Consider the following 27,135-nt stretch of genomic DNA (forward strand, 5'->3'; position numbering starts at 1 on the left):
TGACAAATTCCATTCCTGAATACAACTTTCTGTCATTCCATATTCTTCTTTCAAGTACTATCAATATAACAACATTCCAGTCTCTCTAGGATTTCCAAACCACTGATTCGCCACCTCTTTCTAACCATCAGCTCCCATCTATTTTAATTCTTGTGCAGCTTAGAGCCTATAGTCCATTGTTTAAATCTTTCCCTTACAAATGCCTTTCTTCCTCTTCTCCCTGCTACCATCATATATATCTGGAAAAATCTCAAACCTAGATCAAGTCAACCATCTGCTTTCTCTGAATCTGCACCAGAACAAGTAAATCAAACTTGGGAAAAATAATATATCTGGTGTTTTGGGATGGGAGGTATGAAGAAGGATGGAGTGATAAAGTAGAGTGGCTTCAAATGAAGTCCATTAACTCTAGCTTCATCCTACCGAATTCTTCTACTCCGCTTCACTCATAAATTCTTTTTTTTTATTTTTTATTTTTTTGAGACAGAGTTTTGCTCTTGTTGCCCAGGCTGGAGTGTAATGGCGTGATCTCAGCTCACTGCAACCTCCATCTCCTGGGTTCAACCGATTCTCTTGCCTTAGCCTCCTGAGTAGCTGGGATTACAGGCACCCACCATCATATCTGGCTAATTTTTTGTATTTTTAGTAGAGACAGGGTTTCACCATGTTGCCCAGGTTGGTCTCAAACTCCTGACCTCAGGTGATCCACCTGCCTCAGCCTCCCAAAGTGCTGGGATTACAGGTGTGAGCCACCATGCCCGGCCCACTCATGAATTCTTCTCCTGTACCTTTTGTTTGTTCTCAGTTCTCAGCTGACAATCTCCTCATACTTCATTGAGAATAGAGAAATAAGTCTTTCATCTTCTCAACACAAAATCTTTCAAGTCTTACTATATCTGTACCTATCTTCCTTTAACAAAAATGTAAAGAGTGCTTCCTCAATTATAATAGGGGAAGTACTCTCCTTTTAATCATTGACTGATCATTAAGCACTGGTTATGTATACTCAGGAACCTATTCATATATTCTTTCTCAAGTTTATTTCTTCTGTCATCCCCTTGTGTCTAGTCTTCTCCTCCTCTCCTGGATCATTTCTATCAGCATACAAACATGATCAATTTAAGAAAACTTTTGATTCCACAGCCTCTTCCAGTTACTGCCTCATTTCATTGTTCTCATTTTCAAATTATTCAAGAGTTACTGATAAATGCCAATCTATTCCCGTATCTCCATTTACTCATAAGTCCAATTCAATCAAGCTCCAGCCCCATCATCATACCCAAATCATTCATGTCAAGATGACAGCCATTGTCACTGGTCCTCCTCTCATTTGACCTTTCAACACTAGTGGAGAATTGACTAATTTCTTCTTTTGGAAATATTTCTGTCCTGTTTTCCATGATACCACACTCTTAATTTGCCCAACGTCTCAGATGTCCTTTGTATCTACCTGAACTCTACATGATAGAGCTCCTCTGTATTTGGTCCTGGACCTTCTTCTCAAACCTGCAATTTCATCTTAAGTGACTTTATCCATTTTCATGGCTTTATATTTACATGCTAATAATTCCTAAATTTATATTTCCCACATATCTGCTCAGTGAGACCAAATTCATGTGTACAACTGCCCATTTGATATCTCCAAACCATCTCAAACTTAAACTCTTGATATTTTTCTAAATATGTAAACTTAAACTTGATATTTTTCTTCCCAAACCTTGGTTTTCACCTAGTAGCCCCCACCTCAGTACTTGGCATCACTACACCTCCAATACTTCAAGTCAGAAACTTGGGAGTCATCCTTGATTCTTCCTTCTTCTTCATCCCCAATATCAATATGACCTATTGAACTTACATACAATATGTAGGTATAGTCATATGTCAGAGATATTGTGAGTTTGGTTCCAGACCACTGCAAAAAAGCAAATGAAATATTACAATAAAGTGAGTCACATAAATTTTTTTGTTTTCCATTCATATAAAAGTTGGGTTTACACTAGATTGTAGTCTGTTAGGTGCGCAATAGCATTATGTCTTGAAAAATGTACACTTTAATTTAAAAATACTTTATTGCTAAAAAAAATGCTAACATCTGAGCATTTGGTGAGTTGCAATCTTTTTGCTGGTGGAGGCTCTTGTTGATACCTGCTGACTAATCAGGGTGGTAGTTGCTAAAGGCCAGAGTTGCTGTGGCAATTTCTTAAAATAAGACAATGAAGTTTGCCACATCAATTGACTCTTTCTTTCATGAAAGATTTGTGTGTATCATGCAATGCTGTTTGACAGCATTTCACCCACAGTAGAACTTCATTCAAAATGGAAGTCAATCTCTTAAACCCTGCCACCACTTTATCGGCTAGGTTTATACAATATTCTAAATTTTAAGTCATTTAATCAATGTTCACAGCATCTTCATCAGGAGTAGTTCCCATCTCAAGAAATCCCTTTCTTTGCTCATCCATAAAAAGCAACACCTCATCCACTGAAGTTTGGTCATAAGATTGCAACAATTCAGTCACATCTTCAGGCTCCACTTCTAATTCTAGTTCTCTTGCTATTTTCACATCTGCAGTGACTTCTTCCACTGAAGTCTTGAGTCCATCAATGTCATCCATGAGGGCTGGGATCAACCTTTTCCATATTCCTGTTAATGTTGATATTTTTACCTCCTCCCATGAATCACAAGTGTTCTTGATGGCATCTAGAATGGTAAATCCCTTCTAGAAGGTTTTAAATTTAGTTTGCCCAGATCCATCAGAAGAATCACCATCTATAGCCTTTAAAAATCTATTTCTTAAATAATAAGATGTGAACATCAAATTTATTCCTTGATCCATCATAGGCTGCAGAATGGAGACTGCATTCGCAAGCATGAAAACATTAATCTCCTTGTATATCTTCCAGGCATCTCAAACTTAGCATGTCTGACCTTGAACTTTTGATATTTTTCTTCCCAAACCTTGGTTCTTGGTTTTGATATTTGGTTTAGAAATACTGCCAAATATCCTAATAGGTATTAGAACCAAGTTTTGGGAGAAAAATATCAAAAGTTTAAGTTTAGATATGCTAACTTTGAGATGCCTGGGAAATATACAAGGAGATTAATGTTGTTTTCATGGGTGATTAGGTGCATTGTCAACGAGCAGCAATATTTTGAAAGGAATCTTTTCTTCTGAGCAGGTCTTATTAGTGGGCTAAAATATTCAGTAAACCGTGATGTAAATAGAGGTGCTGTCATCTAGGCTTTGTTGTTCCATTCATAGAGCATACACACAATTTAGCATACTTTTTTAAGGGCCCTAGGATTTTCAGAATGGCAAATGAACATTGGCTTCAACTTAAAGTCACCATCTGCATTAGCCCCTAACAAAAGTTAGCCTGTCCTTTGAAGTAGGTATTGACTTCTCCTCTCTAGCTATGAAAGTCCTAGATGGCATTTTCTTCCAATAGAAGGCTGTTTCATCTACATTAAAAATCTGTTGTTAGGCTGGGCGCAGTGGCTCACCCCTGTAATCTCAGCACTTTGGGAGGCTGAGGTGGGCAGATCACCTGAGGTCAGGAATTCAAGACAAGCCTGGCCAACATGGTGAAACACCGTCTCTACTAAAAATACAAGAAATTAGCCAGGCATGGTGGTGGGTGCCTGTAATCCCAGTTACTAGGGAGGCTGAGGCAGGAGAATCACTTGAACATGGGAGGAGGAGGTTGCAGTGAGCTGAGATCGCGCCACTGCACTCCAGCCTGGGAGACAAAGCAAGACTCTGTCTCAAAAAAAAAAAAAAAAATCTGTTGTTTAGTATACACACCTTCATCAATGATCTTATGATCTTAACTAGATGTTCTGGATATCTTGCAGTTTCTACATCAGCACTTGCTACTTCACATTGCATGTTTATATTATGGAAGAGGCTTCTTTCCTTAAACCTCATGAACCAACCTCTGCTAGTTTCTAACTTTTCTTCTGCAGCTTCCTCATCTCTCTCAGCTTTCATAGAATTAAAGAGTGTTAGGGCCTTGCTCTAGCTTAGGCTTTGGCTTAAGGGAATGTTTTGGCTGGTCTGATCTATCCAGATCACTTGAGCTTTCTCCATATTAGCAATACAGCTATTTTGCCTTCTTATCATTCACATATTCACTGGAGTAGCATTTTTAATTTCCTTTGAGAACTTTTCTTTTGCTTCACAACTTGGCTAACTAGTGCAAGAGGTCTAGCTTTTGTCCTATCTTGGTTTTTAACATGCCTCCACACTGAGCTTAGTCATTTTTAGCTTTTGATTTAAAATGAGAGACGTGATATTTCCTTTTACTTGCATGCTTAGGGGCCATTGTAGGGTTATTAATTGGCCTAATTTCAGTATTGTTGTGTCTCAGGTAATAGGAAGATCCAAAGAGGAGAGAGAGATAGACAGGGGAACAGCCAGTAAGGAGAGCAGTTAGAACACATGCAACATTTATTGATTAAATTCACTGTCATTTGTGGGCAGGGTTTGTGGGTCCCCAACACAATTACAATAGTAACAACAAAGATCACTGATCATAGATCACCAAATCAGTTGTAATCATAATGAAAAGGTTTGAAATATTGTACAGATTACCAAAATGTGACACTATGACACAAAGTGGGAAAATGGCACCAATAGGCTTGCTCAACACAGGGTTGCCACAAACTGACAATTTATAAAATTTTTAAAAATGAAATATCTGTGAGGTGCAATAAAGCAAAGTGCAATAAAACAAGGCATGCCTGTACTTTTCTCTGCACTGACATCACTTAAGCTGAGCCACCACCAACTCTTATCTGGACTACTGCAGTAACATCTTTAGTAGTTTCTCCATTTCTTCTCTTGCCTTCTCAAATCTATTCACAACACAGCAACCAGAGTAGTCATTTCTTTCTGAAAAATAAAAATCTTCTACAGGTTATCCCTGTGGCTTGAAAAAAATGCAGACTCTGTGCCATGGCCTGCGTGGTCCACTTGACCTGCCTAGCTCCTGCCTGTCTTGTCAACTTCATGATCTCTTTTTTCCTCTTCAGCCCAAACACACCAGCTTCCTTTCAGGTTGCTGAGTACCCTATATGGCATTGCCTCAGCCTAGAACTTTCTTTCTCGTTCTCAGTATGGCTGGTTCCTTCTCATCCTTTTATCTTCAGTTCAAATGCCATTTTCTTGGAAAGTCGGGTCCTACCTATCATGCTAAAGAGATGTTCCCTTCCTAGTCCCATTATGCTCAGTCACTTACCCTATCTCTAACACTATGTTCCTTCATAGGAATTGTTCAAATCCTACACAGTTATCCTACACAGTTCTTTGTCAGCTTGTCTACTAATTTCCACGTTTACTCATGGAGCCATATTTGCTTTATTCACAATATATGCCTAGAACCTAGTATAGTGCTTGACACACACCAAGTGCTTATCAGTTTAGAGGATTTTTCTGTTTAGGGTTTTTAAGAGATAGGGTCTCCCCTGTGTCACCCAGCCTGGAGTGCAGTGGCGTGATCATAACTCACTGCAGCCTCAAACTCCTGGCTCAAGCGATCCACCTGCCTCAGCCTCCCAAGTAGCCAGGACTACAGGCACGTGCTACCACACCTGACTCATGCTCATTGCTGAATAAATGAAAGCTCCTTTCCTAACGTGAAGTATTATCAACCCATTGATATTTTTGCCACTGTAATAATAAAATCTATATTTGTGTTTCTCTAATCATTAGTGAAGCTGAATATTTTGGTTCCTATTTCCTCTTTTAACTGCTTGTTCAAGTAATTTGCCAATTTTTGAGTTGTTATTTTCTTATTATCCTATAAACATTCTTTGTGAAATTAAGCCTTTATCCATTATGTTTGACGCAAATATTTTTTCCTAGATTATTATTTACTTAAAATGTTCTTCATTATATCTTCTATCATGTATTTTAAAATTTTTATGTACTTAAATCTATGGTCTCTCTTTATGGCTTCTGAGATTTGTATATTGCTTAAAAAGGAGTTTCTACCCCCAAAGTATAAAATCATCCTTCATTACATTTTTATTGTGTTGATTCAATACAAATTGTCAAATTGTCTATTCTTTTGACATTGGTTTGAAAGAAATACTTTCATTCATAGTTAAAGTCCTAAATACTGAATTTTTATATAAACATGGGTCTACTTTAGATTCTCTATAGCATTCAATAATTCAATTCATAGATTGATTACAATGCCAATAACAGTTATTCCAACCAGCTTTAAAGTTTTTAGTCTTTTATCTCAAAGTAATTTCAGTTTTGGTTTTAATTTTTCCCCAATAGTCATTTTTAAAGATAGTTTAAATTTTTTAATTAAAAAATTAGCTGGGCCTAGTGGTGCACACCTGTAGTCCCCCTACTTGGGAGGCTGAGGTGGGAGGATTGCTCAAGCCCAGGAGGTCAAGGCTACAGCAAACCATGATCATGCCACTGTACTCTAGCCTGGGTGACAGAGCAAGACACTGGAGAAAAAAAAAGAAAGAAAGAGAAAAAATTTTTAAGTAAATAGACTTTATAATTTCATATTGCTTAATTTCTAATTTTACTCCATTTTTCTCAGGGACTATGGCTTTCTAGGATTTGGGGTTTTTTTGGAGGTTACCAAGAGTCTTTGAGGCCTTGAACATGGCCAATTTTGTAGTAGATTTTAGTCAGTCTTTTTAAAGTCAGTATTTATAAAGAATATCTGTTTTCATATATTGGGTACAACATTTTATGTCTATACAATTATGCTTAGCATTGTTATTCAAATCCTCCTTTCCTTACAGAGTTTTTTGGTTCACTTAGTCTGTTAATTTCTATGGAGAATTAGTTAAATAAAAGGAAAATTTGGCAAATCCATAGTCTATATTACAGACAAATAGTTTTTGTCGTATGTATTTCAAATCTATTTTGATAAAGATTTGTGACTCACATTTTCCTTTGGATTATATATTTTATCTGCATAAATATCTTTTATCATGTTGAATGTTTTTCACCTTGAATTCAATTTGTCTCATACTAATATTGCTTCTTTTGTTAACATTTACATGTATAACTTTGTTTTCAATTCTTGATTTATAGATATCCTTTCTAATCAAATATAGCTAGATTTGTATTTTTTTTAGGCAATCCAAGAGCTTTTATTCTAATAAGATAATTTAGCCTGTATACCTTTTTTGTGAATGCTGACTTATTGGACTTAATATTTTGCTTTTTTGTTGCTTTTTATTGAAAAATTCCACCTTCTTTTCTGCCTTTTATTGCAAAGGCGGAAATTGATGATCAAATTTTTATTTGTTGTATTATACTTATATGTTTTTGTGTTATTTATCCTAATTTGTACACATAATAAGCACATAATTAAACATATAATAAGCACATTTTTCTATGAATCTCTGGAATTGATATCAATATCCAACATTCACTCATGCAACAAACGAAAAAAACTTATTGTAGTTCATATCCCTGTCTCTTCCTTGTGCCTCTTCTAGTGCTAAAATCCTCCATGATTTTAATTAGATCCTGTTGATTCTTATTTAAACAGAAAAACAAGCATATATTTGACCACAAATGTCACTGTCTTCTTTGTTCACAATTGTTCTGGTATCTATGCCTTCCTCTTTCTTGGATTTATTATTTGTTCAACTAGAGTTCATTTTCATATAATTTTTAAAATAAGGCTCTTAGAGCTCACATAGAAGTGATGAAGTTGGCTATGCAGATGGCTTGTCTCCAGGATGGGGACCACATATTCTCCCAGGTACAGCATGTTTACCAGGAGCACTTTCTGGGCCCCAGGGCCTTCTTAGTGAATCTTACGCATCAAGAAGAGGTTCTCAGGCTCTATCATTGGGGGTAAAGGCTGGAGTTGGCTGCTTACTTTCCCTCACTTCTTCCTCTGCTGTCCTTGTTGGAGTTACACTGTATTCAGCGTCTCTTTCCAAACGCTATCCTAGATTTCTTATGTGAATTGTATCAATTAATCTTCTTCCGAGTTAGCAGCTATTGTTACCCCCTACCCCAGGCTATATGTGAGGAAACAAGGCCCCAAGAGGTTAAATAATGTTCTATTAATGAGGAAAAATGTTATAATTTAAACTCAGGCAGTCTAACCCCCATATCCCCTGCCCTCCCAAAAGGAGAACATGGATGGTACTAGGTTCCAGTGATATGAAAACCAAGTGAAACTATTTTGTAAAAAAGGAACTAGTCAATTTTTATTTTTTACCAATTATTAATTGCATACAGAGAAAGACAATAACTGGCCTGGCCAACCTACAGAATGGGAGAAAATTGTTGCAATCTATTCACCTGACAAAGGGCTAATAACCAGAATCTACAAAGAATTTAAACAAATTTACAAGAAAAAAACAACCCCATCAAAAAGTGGGCAAAGCATATGAACAGACACTTCTCAAAAGAAGACATTTATGCAGCCAACAAACATATGAAAAAAAGCTCACTATCACTGGTCATTAGAGAAATGCAAATCAAAATCACAATGAGATACCATCTCATGCCAGTTAGAATGGCAATCATTAAAAAGTCAGGAAAAAACAGTTGCTGGAGAGGATGTGGAGAAATAGGAAAACTTTTACACTGTTGGTGGGAGTGTAAATTAGTTCAACCATTGTGGAAGACAGTGTGGCAATTCCTTGAGGATCTAGAAACAGAAATATCATTTGACCCAGCAATCCCATTATCGGGTATATACCCAAAGGATTATAAATCATTCTACTATAAAGACACATGCACATGTATATTTATTGCAGCATTGTTCACAATAGCAAAGGCTTGGAACCAACCCAAATGCCCATCAATGTGGGGCTGGATAAAGAAAATGTGGCACATATACACCATGGAATACTATGCAGACATAAAAAAGGATGAGTTCATGTCCTTTGCAGAGACATGGATGAAGCTGGAAACCATCATTCTCAGAAAACTAACACAGGAACAGAAAAACAAACACCGCATGTTCTCATGCATAAGTGGGAGTTGAACAATGAGAACACATGGACACAGGGAGGGGAACATCACACACCAGGGCCTGCAACGGGGTAGGTGGCTAGTGGAGGGGTAGCATTAGGAGAAATATCTAACGTAAATGACGAATTGATAGGTGCAGCAAACCATCATGGCACATGTATACCTATGTAACAAACCTGCACATTCTTCACATGTATCCCAGAAATTAAAGTATGATAAAAAATAAAAATAAAAAACTGGCCTGGCACTCACAGCTAGGCCTTGGTGTTCTCCTGTTGAAAGTAACCAATGTCACATAATGTCAACATCAGAAGAGGTCACTGTGACTATAATAGCTCATAACAAAAACAAGATCACTGTATAACATGTCTGAACACAGAAATACATGGACCTTGTACAAACTACAAGAGTGACCAAAGATCCCAAAATTATGGCTAATATGAGTGACTGCTGCTTCTTTATCAATTACAGCATGAGTCTCACTCTGGTCTTCCTTCCTTCTAGATAGAATTGATTAAGATACCTCATCATAGACCTACCCCTGCTTCCTGATAAGATCCAATTCAGAGCAAAGCTCTGCTTCCTTAAACCTTCCCCTAAATCATCTACATATTAGTCTGTTCTCACACTGCTAATAAAGACATACCCGAGACTGGATAACTTATAAAGAAAAAGAGGTTTAATTGACTCACAGTTCCACATGGCTGGGGAGGCCTCACAATCATGGTGAAAAGTGAAGGAGGAGCAAAGATACATCTTACATGGCGGCAGGCAAGAGAGAGCGGGTGCAGGGGAACTGCCCTTTATAAAACCACCAGATCTCATGAGACGTATTCAGTATCACAAGAATAGCAATGGGAAAGACCCACCCCCATGATTCAATTACCTCTGACCAGGCCCCTCCCACAACACATGGGAATAATGGGAGCTACAATTCAAGATGAGATTTGGATGGGGGCACAGCCAAACCACATCAACCTGACACAGACCGAAATGCTATAAGTCCTTTCTGACATCTAAGATGGCCCATGGTTCCCCATGGCATGTCTAAGGAGTCTGGAATTCATTTTATAGGCAGCAGGAATAGGAGATAATAAAATCTGTTCAACCAGTAGACTGACATGACTAAAGCTGTGTTTTAGAAAACTAAACTTGACAAAACATGTAAGACAATGAAGAGACTGTTGCAAAGATAGTAACAAAGTCATTGCAGTAGTCCAGGGGGTGACAAGTTATCACAAAAGACAAAGGCCATGATTCAAGCGGCAGGTGATAATACTGACATCAGGGCAGTGGCAGTGGGAATGAAAATGAGGTAACACACACTAGGATATCTGCAAGGAGAACTGATAGTGGGTAGAGACTGTGATATGGTTTTAACCATCAACATAATTTTACATTCAATAGGTAGGAATTCCTCTGACCAGATTTTTCATAAGCTGTTCAGTCTTATTCTGAACAAAATATGAGATTTTTGTATCTATAAGTTCACTTTATTAGCATAAGACAGAAAGTTATGAATAGGATGACTTTCTATTCACCTTACCTGGATTATAAAATTCAAGGCTGGATTTAAGCCTACCATATGGATAACGGATCAACTGAGCCCTTAAGTGTCTTTCAGAAGCTCCCGTGAAGGGCATTAGAAGTTTTGTGAGCATATTGGAAGGCAAACTTGGTGACTACGTGTGCATATTCAGCTGACTTGCCTGGATTCTCAGCTCTAGGAGACTAAAATAGATGAAGATGTGCCCCATAGGAACTAATCACACTATTATTCAAATGGAAGTAAAAAAGATGCATGGTTTCAATGGCAAAAATGAAGAAAACTTTCCAATATTACAATCGACAGGCTGAGCTCAAGGTGGTGCAAGGCAATTTAGAAATAGGAAGGCCCTGTTTTGGAATGGGCTTGGTTCCAAGAGCTTTTCCAACCGAGGTTTTTAGAACTGAGCCCCTTCTCCCCTAGAAACAAGGCTGGAAATTGTACCTAGGAATAAAGTGCAGCCAGGAGAGGTCACAAAAGTCCACCTACCCTACAGTAAGTTTAATTACGGTACAAATCCATGTTGGGCCTGGGAAGAGGAGGTCATTCATATATGCTGATCCCAGAGAAAGCAGACACATTTCCTCAGCTTTACTTTTGCCTATTCTAGCAAAATCCAGATCTTGGTAGGAAGAAAAAGAAGTCAACTGCCCAAGTCTTTCTCTCTGAGCTGTCTGTCCCACCCTCTCCAATATCCTCTCCACAGGTAGCCTGTGTTTCTACAGTGCTCACCACCCCCACACCCTACTCAGATATTCCTGACCTTCAAAGTACATATCATGCCTCTCGATTACCTATTTTCCCTAACCCCCAAAAATCTCAAGACCTAGATTTAGGCCGGGCGTGGTGGCTCATGCCTGTAATCCCAGCACTTTGGAAGGCTGAGGCAGGCGGATCACAAGGTCAGGAGATGGAGACCATTCTGGCTAACACAGTGCAACCCTGTCTCTACTAAAAATACAAAAATTAGCCGGGCGTGGTGGCGTGTGCCTGTAGTCCCAGCTGCTGGGGAGGCTGAGACAGGAGAATGGCATGAACCCGGGAGGCGGAGCTTGCAGTGAGCTGAGATTGCGCCACTGCACTCCAGCGTAGGCGACAGAGCGAGACTCCGTCTCAAAAAAAAAAAAAAAAAAAAAAAAAAAGAGCTACATTTAGTCGTATCACTTACTGTCTCTGTGACTTTGGGAAAATTTTAATTATCCAAGCCTCCACCTCTAAAATGGGGATGATATATCCCTAATAGGGTTAATCTGAAAATTAAATGAAAAAAAAGCCTATATGAAATGTGCCAAATACTGAGCCTGACATTCCACAGGTTCAAAATTACTTAGCAGGTGTTTTTTAAGCTTTTAAAATAATCTTTCTTCTTTAAAAGCAAGCTAAAAAAACACAAGAAGCAAAGAACAAAGTCATCCACAAGCACAAGTAGTTGTTAAGTTTGACATGTCCTTCTAGGTCCTGTGTGTATACAGACACAATATCCAATTTTATAGGATTGAGATCTTATCGTATGTATCATGCTTTTTCATACCATGAATATTTACCAATTGAAAATCCCAAAGCCATATAAGTATTTTGATAACCAAAAATACACTACACGAACTCAATCTGTTAGAAAAAAAGAATGTAATCCTATCTGTCTTGGGACAAAAGTTTCATAGAAGACAAAAACGGCAACAGACCTCTAGATAAAGGTATTGGCAGAGTTCCGATTAAAATACAGCATTCCCTTAATGCTCAGTTTAAAATGAAACATAAAGCAACAGAGTATACTAAGTATAATGTTTCTAGGAAAATTATCAGATCTACAACATTAAAATATTAGCAAGAAGGTATGTTTCTATTTAATTACTTAATGTATTCCTGTAATACAACCAAAAGAGATACAGCTACCTCAATGGCTAGCATCAAAATGTAAATATGAACACATCTGTATATATCTCTCCCTTTTTATTTCCTTCTGCCCCTCTTCTGCCAACCTAATGAACAAGCCCTGACCTACACTGCTCAGAAGTGGTTTAACAATTCCATGTCCAACATGCATCTTTTTTTTTTTATCAATTATAACTGAAAAAAAATGTACAAATTGGCTAATTCACTAGCTCTACTTTTTATCATACTTTGTTACCTCAGGACATCTATAAAGCTTAGACATTGCAAAATAATTAACTTGGTCCACAATAAACACAGGCACTTTACTAAAAATGCACATATGGACCTATGGTTATAATCTAAGACAGTCTTCTATATATGGAGATACTAGCAAAAAGCCCTTCCTTTCACCCTCTTCCACCATTCTAGTGACTAAGTACAGAACGATGTCTAGCTCCAAGAGGCAGATTAACAAAGGTCACTCCCAGAAGACAGGACTTCCTAAAAACTAACAAAAGGACATTTGAGAAGGAATTATTTTACTACCTCTACTTTTAACAAACTTTTAGCATTAGGACTTGTTTATCCTTTGATACACACCAATATTAATTAAAATGCACATATAGAACAATGGCTAGATAATCTGAACTAATCTAACTCACAGCCTCTCTCTGCATACTTACTCCTCCCCGCACCTGCCACCATCCAATGAACAGTCAGCATACTCTCCAAAACACCAAGTTCAATGACTCTGTTCCCAAATGCAACCACTCCTGTGAAATAACAACATAAAAATACCTAATGGGTGTTAGTCTTCTAATTTTAATGTGTTGTGCCTTTTTAAATATCTCAAAAGACTAGCTGTTTCAAATAGGACTTAAGTTTTCCACTGTAGAGACTAGATATAAAATAAGAACCCATTTTTCCAGTATGTACACAATATATAAAGTACAGCAAAGTTAAATGACATGTACATATCATACAGGGCAACGGATTAGCTGAAATTTTCTAGTATGTACTAGCAAAGCAAAACACCTTTTGCAACTGCTTCCCTCCCACCTCCCTCAACCGAACGAACAAGTACAGAGAGTAGTATACTGTTCACAGAGGTGGTTTAACAATTCCACTTCTGAAGACAGTATTTCCCATCTGTTTTTAAAAACTATTTACAAAAAGCATTATTCTAGTAGCCCTACTTTTAAATATACCACACACTTCAAAGTATACAGAAAGACTAGATATTTCATATAAGAACTGTCCAATATATACACGGCCCTATTGAATAAAATTACACACACATAACAATGATTAGAATCTCAGGAATCTTCTAAATATGACCATTTGGGCCTTGAACCATTCCCTCCTTACTTTCTTCCTTCTGCCTTCAATGCAGTTGACAAATACAGGCATGTATAATGCTTAGAGATGGTTGAACAAATTCATATCCAGAAGTGACTTACAGAAGACGAGCTTTCCTATGAATCGCAAAACAAAGTATACGGAATGTACTGATTTTACCAGGTACTTTCTCATACACTGGCACCTCTGTAGATGTTGCAAAATTAGGACTTATTTGTCCATTATATACACTATACACATAGCAAAACTAAATGCACAAAACACACAGAAAAATGGTGTCTGAATATATTCAAATATAAACACCAGCATTTTACCTTTTGCAATTCCTTCCTTCCCACCTGCTCTAAAACATTGTATGAGTATGGATAGTACTATACTGCTCAGAGATGATTTATCAATTCCATTTACAAAAGAAGGTATTTCCTATCCATTGTAGCAAAACTATATTCACAAAGCAATGTTTTACTACTTCTACATTTAATATTACACTGGCACTTTTAAACATCTAGATAGCCTAAATATTTTAGATAAGGAGTTAATTTGTCCACTACATACACAGTAGTCTTGAATAAACTGCACACATCTAAGGATAGTTATAATTTGAAAATGCCTTTGGCCGGGCGCGGTGGCTCATGCCTGTAATCCCAGCACTTTGGGAGGCCGAGGCAGGCGGATCACGAGGTCAGGAGATCGAGACCATCCTGGCTAACACGGTGAAACCCCGTCTCTACTAAAAAATACAAAAAATTAGCCGGGCGTGGTGGCGGGCACCTGTAGTCCCAGCTACGCGGGAGGCTGAGGCAGGAGAATGGCGTGAACCCCGGGGGGCAGAGCCTGCAGTGAGCCGAGATTGCACCACTGCACTCCAGCCTGGGTGAAAGAGCGAGACTCCATCTCAAAAAAAAAAGAAAATGCCTTCAAACTATGAACATTCTGGACTAGAACCTTTCCTTCCCCATCAACTCAATAATGCTCAAATTTTCAGAAGACAGTATTTCCTAGGAATTTTAAAACAAAATTTATACAATATATTAGTTTACAAACTCTACTTTTGTCATACATAGGCAACCTCTTTAATATCTAGAAGGACTAGATGTTGTAAATTAGGACTTGGTTGTCCTTTATATCAGGGGTTCCCAACCCCTGGGCCAGATGGGTACCGGTCTGTGGCCTGTTAGGAACTGGGCCACACAGCAGGCGGTGAGTGGGCAGTACCACCTGAGCGCTGCCTCCTGTCAGAACAGCAGTGGTATCAGAATCTCTTAGGAGCAGAAACTCTATTGTGAACTGCACATATGAAGGATCTGGGTTACATGCTTCTCATGAGAATCCAACTAATGCCTGATGATCTGAGGTGGAACGGTTTCATCCCAAAACCATCCCCCTTGCCCCATTCATGGAAAAATTGCCTTCCACAAAGCCAGTTCCCTGTGCCAAAAAGGTTGGGGATCACTGCTTTATATACACTATAAACACAGATAAGTAAAACAACACTCACAGACGTAAGGGACAATGGTTACTCTTGCCTCACTATAGGCACATGGGCATAGAGCTCTTTCCACTTCCCCCTCCTCCCTCCTCCCCTGAAACACAATGTTGTATTACTCAAGAGGTGGTTTGGCCAGTCCCCACTAAAAACATTTCATATGAATTTCAACAAAAAGATGTTCACAAAATGTGTTATTTTACTACCTGTACTTTTAAAACATATCAGGCACTTCAGAACATCTAGAAGAAAGCCCAGACATTTCAAAAAAAAAGTACTTAGTGTTGCCAACCATGTATACAGTAGTGAGGAATAAAATACACACACAAAGCGATGGTTAAAATATGAAAATGTCTCCTAAATATCATCAGTCTAGCATGGAGCCTTCTTCTCCTTCTCAGGTCTTCCACCCCAAGTCCTCTTACCCACTGAACAAATGTGGACATGTCATCCCTGATGTCACTTCCAGAGGTGGTCTCACAAATCCATTTCAAAAAGTCATCCCAGAAGACATTTTCTATGGTTTTTTTAAGAAGTGAGCATTTGCAAGATGTGTAATTTTATGACTCTTCTATCATAATTTGGCAAAACCTGTTTACATCTAGAAGGGCTAGGTGTAGCAAGCATTCTTTTAAAACTTTGGGGAGGTCAGTTGAGAGCAGTTTTTCCTATGACATACACAGGTCTTCTATACAGGGCCAGTACATCTTTTCCAAAGACCAGTGGGCCTTTCCATTGCCCAAATGTGGCTTATTATCCTACCATTTCTCTTCTGATATGAAGGTATGGTAGACAGGAGATCAACCCCACCTGGTGGCTTCTAGCAGTTTCATGGAAGGCTCTGCTCGCCTTCCAGACTGTTAAGGCCTTGATCCGTCGTCATCAAGAATGAGGCAGGCCTCACCCAACTGGGACAGAGTGGTCACCCCAGGCCCCAGTCCTGCAGGGTTCCAGGCCTACAGAGGTGGTGGAGTCGGGTCCGTCTGCAGACCCGCCTTCCAGGCCTCACCCTACAGCGCTCTCCATGGTGTTCCCGCAGCTGCCAGGTTTCCCATCCCGCACACCGGCGCCACCCAAAGGGGCTGCATCCTGAAGGCTTCATCTAGGCCAGGCAGGGTTAGGCCGGGAGGCCCAGCAGCCAGCTGGGACTGGGCTCAGAGAGGCAGCTGCCTGATGGTCAAAGAGGTGGAGTGGAGAGAGGGGTCCTCCTCTGCATCAAGGCCTGGGCCCTGCCGGTGCACAGCCATGGCAAGGGCTCCAGGTGCCTGCAGTGCAGAGGCTTGCTTGTCCTTGGACCCCGCTTTCCTGGGAGGGCCATGGGGGAAGCGGCCATGCTCTGCTTCTCACCAAGCTCTGCAGGAACTTGAGTGGCTTTTTTTTTTTTTTTTTGGTGAGACAAGGTCTCGCTCTCTTGCTCAGGCTAGAGTGCAGTTGCTCAGGCTAGAGTGCAGTGGCATGATCATAGCTCACTGTAACCTCAAATTCCTGGGCTCAAGCGATCCTCCCACCTCAGCTTCCCAAGAAGATGGAACTACAGGCATGCACCACCAAATTCTAAATGCCCCTTCCCTTTTGGAGTTTAGGCACAACTAACCAGCACATTAAAATAGACGTCATAGACTGCCCTAACAGACTCTTTGTGGCAATAAGATACCAAATTCCAACCTGACTCTGGTACAGCATCACATGACAGATAGCAGACCCTGAAGGAAATAAAAATTTTATACCCCAAAATATATTTCTTCGGCATATTTTGAAATGGCCCTGTAAAGCTGTCTTTTGTGGGAGAAATTTGCATATGTAGAGACACTCTTACCCCTTCCAGGTCTTTCCCAGATCAAGGAGAGATAAGTGAGAATCTGATATTTTTAAGGGTTGAAAAGAGCGGCTTTGGGCCAGGAACATGGCTCATGCCTGTAATCCCAGCACTTTGGGAGGCCGAGGCAGGTGGATCACATGAGGTCCGGAGGAGTTCAAGACCAGCCTGGCCAATATGGTGAAACCCCATCTCTACTAAAAATACAAAACATTAGCTGGGCATGGTGGTACATGCCTATAGCCCCAGCTACTGGGGAGGCTGAGGCGGGAGAAATCGCCTGAACCCAGGAGGCAGAAGTTGTAGTGAGCTGAGACTAAGCCACTGCTCTCCAGCCTGGGCAACAGAATGAGATTCCGTATCAAAAAAAAAAAAAAAAAAAAGAAGAAGAGAGAGACTTTCCTTTATTGGTCATCAAGTGGTTATTAGACATGAATTTTAAATTGTTAATGTCTAAAATGTAGCCAATTCTTATATCTCTAGAAAATTCTTAAAAGAACACTTTTTCCTAATACCCACACACAAAATGCATCTGTCCTGCTTCACTCACATTCTTACCCTAGCTGGTTAAATAGGCTCAAAATTCAAACCTGTCTTAACACTCTTCCACAAAAACGCAATTGGAAAGATGACTACACCCCCCACCAACAACAAATTACCAATTAAAATTTAAAATGCGGAGATTTATTTTACCCAATGTTTTAAAGAATCTAAATCATAAAATCCTATGATTGTTTTTTAAAAATGGCTTATCAACTGTTACTTCACATCTTCTATCTAATAGAAAAGTCCACCCAAAGGTATCACACATGAATTTTTATAAGTAGTAAATAATTACAGAGACTAACAATAACCTTGAAACTTAGACCAAGGCTAACTGCCGATTTCTACCCTCTGTTTTCAGGCTCAAGAATCCTAAAACTAATTGTAAATTGTGAAATTGGAGTCTGTCCCCAGCCAGAGTAGCAGACTTAATGCACCATTAATCTGTTCTGCTCTCAGCCGCTCGTTGAAACAGTCACAGTCATTTGATTTTTAGGGAAAAGACAGTACTGCAAAAGTACATTCCAGAGGTCTTTTCATAAAAACCATCCTGTGTGCTCCATCTGCATGTGCAATCTGCTTGTGTATTTTCAGCCAGCTTGCATGGGCAGATTAATGCGTACAATTAGAAAGCAACCTCACAGGCATTCGATAAACTGCCTTCATTATTACACTCAGGAGAGTCCCTTTGGATGTCAATAAAAGCCTAGTTTTCTGCCTGTTAGCTAAATAATTGACAACACTAAAAATAATCAGAAGCAAATGAACGAAGTCAAGAACAAGGTGTTAAGAAAGAGCACATTAAGATTCTCATGGTGGTGCCCCAGGTTGCTATCATGAGCTTTTTCTCCAGCAACTTGGATTTATAGTCCGCTCAAGTCCATGGTTGCCCTCTCTACAGAAAAAAAAATACCATTCCTGGTCTGCTGTGTGAATCACACATTGCAGCATGGTGAAACTAGCAAAGTATTGACTGGTTTGAAAGAATTTCTTATGTATGTTTCTATTTTGTGTTCCTTCGTTTGATAGTTTCAGGAGAATCTAATTTGAGAGGTGGGGGTAGGCAGTCTGGTTGGTCTGGCAAAACCTTTGTGCTGTTAAAAATCCAAAGAGGTAGCTGGGTGCGGTGGCTGACACTTGTAATCCCAGCGCTTTGGGAGGCCGAGGCGGATGGATCACTGAAGGTCAGGAGTTTGAGACTACCCTGGCCAACGTGGTGAAACCCTATCTCTACTAAAAATATAAAAATTCACTGGGTGTGGTGGCGTGCGCCTGTAATCCCAGCTACTTGGGAGGCTGAGGCAGGAAAATCACTTCAACCCAGGAGGCGAAGGTTGCAGTGAGTGGAGATCGAGCCATTACACTCCATCCTGAGCAACAGAGCAAGACTCCGTCTCAAAAAAAAAAAATCCAAAGAGCTTTCCTAGACATTTTTTTCCACCACAAACTGATTCCAAGAAGGTAAGACAAAGACTTGTCATATAGAGGATCCATCTTTTCTAAATCTCTTTTATATTTCTAACTACATAATTGCTGCTTATTTCATGAGTTATTGGTCTTTTAATTTCAAAAGTAATTCAAAACACAATACTCTTACAAAGAAGAACCTCACATATATACCTCTTCTTGTGTTTCTCAATGGGCTTTAATAATCAATTTGAGATACTTCTCAATTTTAGCCAAACTCTCTTTTTCCTGGTTAACTGGGACTTTTACAATAAGCCGAAGAAAGAGCAAGAGTGAAATGTGCGTGTAATTGAATTCAGCTCCACTGATACTAGGCCGGGTGGCTGAGGGCAAACTTTTTTTTTCTTTACAAAGGGGTGATTGATCTTCTGTATTTAGTAAAACACAAACTCAAGAAACTGGAACTATAAAAGAAAGGAGGTTGGATGCACAACTTCTAATGTCTTTTAACACTTCAAGAATCTCTTATCCTTTACTTTGCCATAGAACTCTCCAGAGAATGAACCCATTCAACTATCCAGTCCTGTGCCCAAGGCCCCTCACTGCTAAGTAGGTCTTCCCTCTTCCAATGTAAAACTAGTATGCCACAGGACAATGACATTTGTTCTCATTTGTGACTCTAGGCTACTGAAGTTGAGAGGTGGAGCCAGCTGGACTTCTTGGTCAGATGGGGACTTGGGGAACTTTTCTGTCTTACAAGAGGATTGTAAAATGCACCAATCAGCACTCTGTAGCTGGGATTGTAAAACACACCAATCAGCACTCTGTGGCTAGCTAGAGGTTTGTAAAATGCACCAATCAGTGCTCTGTAAAAATGCACCAATCAGTGCTCTGTGGCTAGCTAGAGGTTTGAAAAATGGACCAATCAGCACTCTGTAAAATGGACCAATCAATGGGATGTGGGTGGAGACAAATAAGGGAATAAAAGCTGGCCACCCCAGCCAGCAGGGGCAACCTGGTTGGGTCCCCTTCCATGCTATGAAAGCTTTGTTCTTTCGCTCTCCACAATAAATCTTGCTGCTGCATGCTCTTTGGGTCTGTGCCACCTTTAAGAGCTGTAACACTCACCACAAAGGTCCGCGGCTTCATTCTTGAAGTTAGCGAGTCCAAGAACCCACCAGAAGGAATCAATTCTGGACACAAAGCCACCAGCCCAGCCCCTAATCTCTCTCAACTCTTCAGGCTGAGCCTTGAAATAAATTCTCATTCATTCTCTACCCATGAAAGGAGAGGCAATGATACATTCACAGCCTTCATCTAGTGCCTCCCTCCCACCATATCTCTCTGCAAGACAGACAGTTTCTCCTGGTACTTAGCTCCTTAGCCTCCCACCAGCTCCTCACTCAAATGCCTTCTTTAGAAGAAGAGTGGGGAGAGACAGGCTAAGGATTCTGTGACGAAAATGAGAGTGATGCTCCTTTTAGCTAAGGAAGATGACATCACTTATCAACACTTTCATCCTACCCCATCCCATCTCCCATCTATTTTCTGGCCTGGGTAGCAGAAACACAGTACCTAACTTGCTAAGGAGCAAAGCAGAGGGTTGAGAAACGTCTCTTCCATTCCTGCCTCTGAATCTTAAAGCAAGAAGGAGCTGCTTATGATAGAGGCAGGATAATTTTAGTGGCATGAGAAATCAGAAGATACTGTGCTTAGAGGGGGAATATGTTGGAGGGTGTCACAAATATGCTCACCCCAACATCTGAGTGATCTTAAATTCTGTAAACAAGGAACAACAACGGAGCGAGAGAACAGGAGGCAGGCAGTGAATATTTCATGTGAAAATGGAGGGCCCATTACTGGTTCTGGTGGGACCAGAAATTTGTGTACAGCCTCCATAAAATAAAAGTTATATGATCCTATTCAACAAGGACGTCTGTAAGAAGGATCGTTTCAAGTGCCTGTAATAGTCAGGCACTTCTATGTCATTTACATATTTTATTTAATTCTTGCAAATGGCCTATGAGATAGATATCATCTCTATTTAAGAAAAAAAAAAAGAAATACTGACATTCAAAGAGTTTTAGCGGGAGCTAGGACTTTGAACCCAGATCTGCTTGGTTCTATTTCTACCACATTTAGAATTAATGTAGGGCCAGAAATAGGATTCTTTGGTTTTGTCTTTTAATCAATGTGCAGGTAACCTGGCTACCAAGAGTTAGGACATGAGCTTATCCTTAAAGCCTACAAAACAAAGTAGATTACGTTATAAAGCACATAGTAGTTGCCCTATATCTATTAGCTGCTGTTGTTCACAAAATCATACTGCAAATTACCTTGGTGTATGGCCACCAGTTGAGAGATTTGCCGATAACTACTAAATGATTTCTCAATTCTTGTCTAGAAAAAAATACAAGTGTATAGTATGAGGACTGCTATAAAACCATTAGATAAATCCCTGGTCAGTTTAGACGCTGCTTAGGCACTTCAGTGCAAACATCCTATTCCTTATATTGGTATCCTGGACGTCAACATAAGCAGAAGTACCTTGGATCACCAAAGGATCAAGTCTTCCAAGTTATTTATAATGGGGAATTTCTCAAAATTAGTGTTATTGACTACTAAAGGATACTTTGGTGAGTAGACGTGTCTCCCACCTTACTTACATGGTGACAGAGTTCAATTACATAATTAATATAACAGCCAATAATCCAATACCAGGTGTTTTGGCAAGTTACCATCACCTGAATTTAAAACCTGTATGAACAATCTGCCTATAAAGGCACAAAGTTCTGAAAACATTAACTTACTATTGCTGATGCTCTCTAAATGCTTCTCTTCTAAGGTTTTCTTGAAGTCTTTTTTTCTCCTCCAGTTTATTGCTCTGAAATTGCAAATATCAAAACATAACTTATTAAAGATGCTTTAAGCAGAGTCATGATGCTAAAGTTACCCAAGGTCCAAAATCCTAAGGTTCAACTGGCCTTGAGAGTCTAATACAGCATCCTGCTAGAGGCTCCAAGATGGCATTCCCTGTCAGACCCATGGGCACTGCACTGAAAGCCAGGAGCTCCAAGTTCTTTCCACAGCTCCCCTCTCCCAACTTGATTGGTATAATCACAGAAAACCAATATTTTGCATTTTTATTCTTTAGTTCAAATGATAGCAACATTTATTTTTTAAGCAATGCTTTCAAAATGTTTTAATGAAAACATGAAATTTCCATACCAAGTATGTTAAATTAAAATTATAATAAATGGTTAAATAGCTCATACAAAATTTATATATACACCCAAATTCTACTAAAGTATACGAGAAGAGATTTTCAACAAGACAACCCAACTCCCTTCTGACTTAGTATCAGATACTTAAAGCTGTTGAGGGACTGAACAGCACATGTCATTAAAAAAGCCATCCACTTGAATAGAAAATAGTTCTTTTTTTATAATTAGCTGTTTGGAGAGCCTGGAGATAAAGGGCTTCATATTTGATATTACTGTCACCATGGCTGTGGCATATTTTAATCCAATTTAAATAACCCAGGAACGTTTGCTTTTTGCTCACCATGACACACTGTCATTTTTTAACTTGCTATGACCTATGAAAAACAAGTAAAATTCCCAGACAACAAATTTAATGGAGAGTTGAAACACATTCTGTTATCCAGGAGGATCATGAAGTTTTAAATGAATCCAAGAGAGACAGTAAGCAGCTGGATTTGCTTTAATAAAATATTGGATTTTCCCAGAAGAGGAACTGTGAAAGGAGAATAATGGAAATCATCATTTTCAAGCCCAAACATAAGTCTGGTTCCATCTTTCAAAGAAAGGAAAAAACTGCTTGTATTGTTCATTTCCATGAAAGTCTTCATTCACTCAAAACTAATTACTAGTCCCATTTTGAAAGGCAAAATGGATGATGATTGCAGTTTCAGAAAAAAAACTAAAGGAAATTTACTACAGTCAAAGAGAATCAATTATAAGGCAAGCAACTGGATTATTAATGAAACACAGAATTCTAGGAGGCAAACTAATAGAAAATTGTAAAACCAAATAAACTTGCTTCTGCTTTAGGAAAAAATCCTGACTCATGAGCACAAAAGTGTTCAATTGTGATGAGTGCCCTGCCTTCCAGGGTGGGGATTGGGGGGTTGTGGTGGATCTAAAAGGGTGAAAGACAGCAAGCAAGCAGTAAGTGTTGATTAAACCAGTATTCAGAATGCTACTCAGAGAACAGTGAGAAAGCCACAAAAACAGCTAGAGACAAAAGGCTGGATTCCTTTAGCGAGGTCAGGAATTTAGACCACTAGTTTTAACCTTTTCACTAATAGATTCCAACTCACAAACAGTCACACAGTAGCTAAATTTTATCCAACAAAAGTCTGTTTATGGCAGGGTGTGGTGACGCATGCCTGTAATCCCAGCTCTTTGAGAGGCCGAGGCGGGCAGATCACCTGAGGTCAGGAGTTCGAGACCAGTCTGGCCAACATGGTGAAACCTCATCTCTACTAAAAATATAAAAATTAGCCAGTTGTGGTGGCAGGCACCTGTAATCCAAGCTACTTGGGAGGCTGAGGTAGGAGAATTGCTTGAACCCATGAGGCAGAGGTTGCAGTGAGCCAAGATCACGCCATTGCACTCCAGCCTGGGCGACAAGAGCAAAACTCCATCTCAAAAAAAAAAGGGGGGGTCTGTTTATGCCTCAGCAGAAGTTGATAGTTGATGGAGAATTATTTTGGGGGTGAAAAAAGTAGTAGTAGTAGCATTTCTGGAATAGTTGAAAAATTGTATTCAATCCCTATTCATATCAAATGCCTGTTATATGCTTGGTACCATGTTAGATGCTGGGAATACAGCTACCAACAGAGCAGTGCCCATTCTGGAAACTGTTACAGCCTCATTAGGGACACAGACAAGAAAGCAATGATGGCAGTATGCTAAACACATTAGGGGAGAGCAGTTTGCAAATAACACAGTAAGAATGCAGAAAAAGCACTTATATGGATTGTCAGGAAATGCTCTCAAAAGTTCCACAGTCACTCGATGCCTACTTAGTGTTAGACTCCATCCAGAGCACGAGAGCCAAGAAGTTGAATAACCCTGGGAATGTGGTTTCTAACTCTGGATAAGCTGCATGTTATGAGGGTGCGTCTTTCTATGGAGAGTGGACTCACAGCTTTCTTCATAATCCCCAAAGAGCTGATGACCAAATAAAAGACCATGGCTCTAATGAGAGATAGAAATTCTATATCCAAACCAATCTTAAGCAGGAGTGTTCCAGGAGGAGGAGAAGGTAGGAACAGGGTTACTACACTCCATTATATGGGTTGTGCAGCCCAGGGGGTCCCAGCAGGCAGGAGGCGGGTAGGAAAGGAAAAATAAAGCCAGTGTTCAGCTCACCAAGATTTGTACTGCAGCATGTGGCTGCTTTGGCGCAGAGGAGGTGTCTTTTTCTGTGTCTCACAAAGGCACTATCTATCACCAGTCTGAGCACCCACAGAATTGACAGCCTGGATGGAGAATTGGTCTCTAATTTGCACAAAGGCAACCATGGGCTGGTAGTAAACCTGGACAGGAAAGGGGACTTCCCAGAACTTACATTTTTAATATACAAAGGTACAGAGAATATGTTAGCTCAAGGAAACCCAAGAAGCTCATGGATAAATTGAACAATGTTTATAGAGAGAGGAGTAGAAGATAAGGTTGAGAAAGTAAGAAGGAATAATTATATAGGAATGTATGTGCCAAGTAAAGGAGTTTGGACTTTATGAAACCCAACAGTAAACCATTATATTAAGCAGGAAAGGAAGTGGCTCACTCTTATAGCAACATGGAGGTTAAACTGCAGCAAGGGCCACAAATACACGAGAACCCCTGGGGTGATTCTCACAGTAATCTAGGCCATAAATGATGAGCCCCAAGTTAAGTCAGCAGGTACAGGGAAGAGAAAAGAAAGGACAGTCTTGAGAAAAATTTTAGGGACAGAAATAATAGGAAGTATGACGATATGGATATGGGATGAGTAAGAAACGGAGGAAGAGTCTAAGATTACTATCATTTGAGAGCATCAGAATGAACATATGAGTTGAATTTTGAATTTATTGGATTTGAGGTATACTTGTGGAACATTTAGGGAGAAATATCAAGCATGCGGTAAAATATATGGTTCTGGAATTTAGAAATATGGTCTGGCCTGAAGATATGGACTGCAGAAATTAGCACAAACAATAACTAGATCCTTCAATGTGGAATTTTTCATCTAAGGAGAGGGGGCCTAGGCCCAGCAGTATCAGAGGAGACCAAGGGATGGGATCTGGTAAGCATGAATAGTGGAAAAACAAGTACAAGGAAAGGATCCCAGGGACATTCAGGAGGGTGGAATTTGAAGGACAGAGTACTTAATAGTTAATTTTAAATTTTAATTTTATTTATGTATTTATTTGAGACAAGGTCTTGCTCTGTCACCCAGGCTACAGTGCAGTGGTGCCATCTAGGCTCACTGCAACCTCCACCTCCCAGGTTCAAGTGATTCTCATGCCTCAGCCTCCTGAGTAACTGGGATTACAGGTATGTACCACCACACCTGGCTAATATATGTGTTTTTGTAGAGATGGGGTCTCACCATGTTTCCCAGGCTGCTCTTGAATTCCTGGGACCAAGCAATTGACCTGCCTTGGCCTCCCAAAGTGCTGGGATTGCAGGCATGAGCCACCGCACTCAGCCTTAATATTTAATTTTACACAGAGCAAAAATAAGTGAGGAATTTAAGAATCTTTACTGGGATCTTTTCTTTCTTTCTTTTTAAGAGCTGGGTTTTCACCATGTTGCCCAGACTGGTCTCAAAGTCCTGGGCTCAAGCAATCCTTCCTTCTTGGCCTCCCAGTGTCCTGGGATTACCGGCATGAACCACTCCACCCAGCTGGATTTTTCAATTAAGAACACCATTGGTGATCTTAGGTAGATTAGAACCAGAGAAGCATCAGAAAGAAAAGCCAAACTCAGCCCACCAACAAACGAGGAATCAGAGAAGGTAAGTTCTTAAGCTAGCTGAGCCATGCATCCCCTGGGGAACATTTTTTTTTTAATAGAGATTCTTTGGTTCAGGTGATTGTTAGAAAGTCAGTCCACAGACTGACATTTGGGAACCAAATATGGTAGAGGAGTCTTTCAAGAAGTTCGAACCATAATGCTTGAGACAGAGGAGTTGAAAGCAGACCACTATACAGAAAATTTGTTTTTAAGGTGAGAGATTTGAGTACGATTAAATCCTGAGAAAGAAAAACAAAAACAAAACAAACAACAAAACAAGAAAGCAAGAGGAGAAAGGGAGCTTAACTGATGGAGAAGCAAGGTCCCTGGGGAGACCGGAGGGAAGATGAAATGGTGAACACAGGTGGAAGAATCCATGGTACCAATGAGGAAATGGACCTTCTGATTCCTCCTGAGATAGGATGGCAGTAGGTGCAGCAAAGGGAGAGTAAGAAAAGAGAAAAATAAAGATACTTAAGGCCGGCGACCTTTATTTCCTATGAAGTGAGAGACAAGGTCACGTGCTGCAAACGAAAGGAGAGTATAAGAATATAAAGCCAGCAAGGATTTTGGTAATTGGGGTTGGTTCCCAGTTACAATGCAAAGAAAAAAAAATGCTGGGCATTGGGCATTGTGAAAGACCCAGCTGAGATGAAATCTCAGAAATGCAGTGTGGCAAAAGAAAAAACAAAAGTCACATAAGTTTTTCTCTCCAGCAACCTCATTCATGTGGGTTTAGTAGAAATGAAATAATTGAACCCATCCAATTCATGCATAAAAATAATAAAACTCTCTATGTCCCCCTTCCAAGAGGTTGATATAATAGATTCCAATGAGATAGTGTTAAAGCACTTCTTCACATTTATAATTAGGTTAGGGTACTTTGCTGAGTGCTTACCAAGTGTTAGGTATTGAACTGAGGGCTTCGCATATGTTGCATCCTCTAGTCCTACCAGTCTCACTATTACATTATTATACCCATTTTACAAATAAGGTAAGTGAAGCACAGAAAAGCTATCAGCTACACTCTTAGTACCACATGTTTATTTCAGAGATATTAACATTGCAACATTATGGGGTTAATTAGTGAGATCCTATTA

General features: G+C 39.6%; 1 protein-coding gene across 5 annotated transcripts in view; it reads right to left on the bottom strand.

Annotated features, from left to right (window-relative positions):
- The window catches only part of EPSTI1 (epithelial stromal interaction 1), a 114,666-nt gene that overhangs the window by 50,519 nt on the left and 37,012 nt on the right, over nt 1-27,135 (bottom strand). For all 5 annotated transcript variants that reach the window (XM_030813338.1, XM_003270031.4, XM_030813337.1 and 2 more), the window contains one exon: nt 21,818-21,891. In XM_030813338.1, coding sequence (XP_030669198.1) covers nt 21,818-21,891 — 74 coding nt within the window. The remainder of the gene's footprint in view (nt 1-21,817; nt 21,892-27,135) is intronic.

This window comes from Nomascus leucogenys, chromosome 5 (assembly GCF_006542625.1).
Source record: "Nomascus leucogenys isolate Asia chromosome 5, Asia_NLE_v1, whole genome shotgun sequence".
Classification (NCBI taxonomy): domain Eukaryota; kingdom Metazoa; phylum Chordata; class Mammalia; order Primates; family Hylobatidae; genus Nomascus; species Nomascus leucogenys.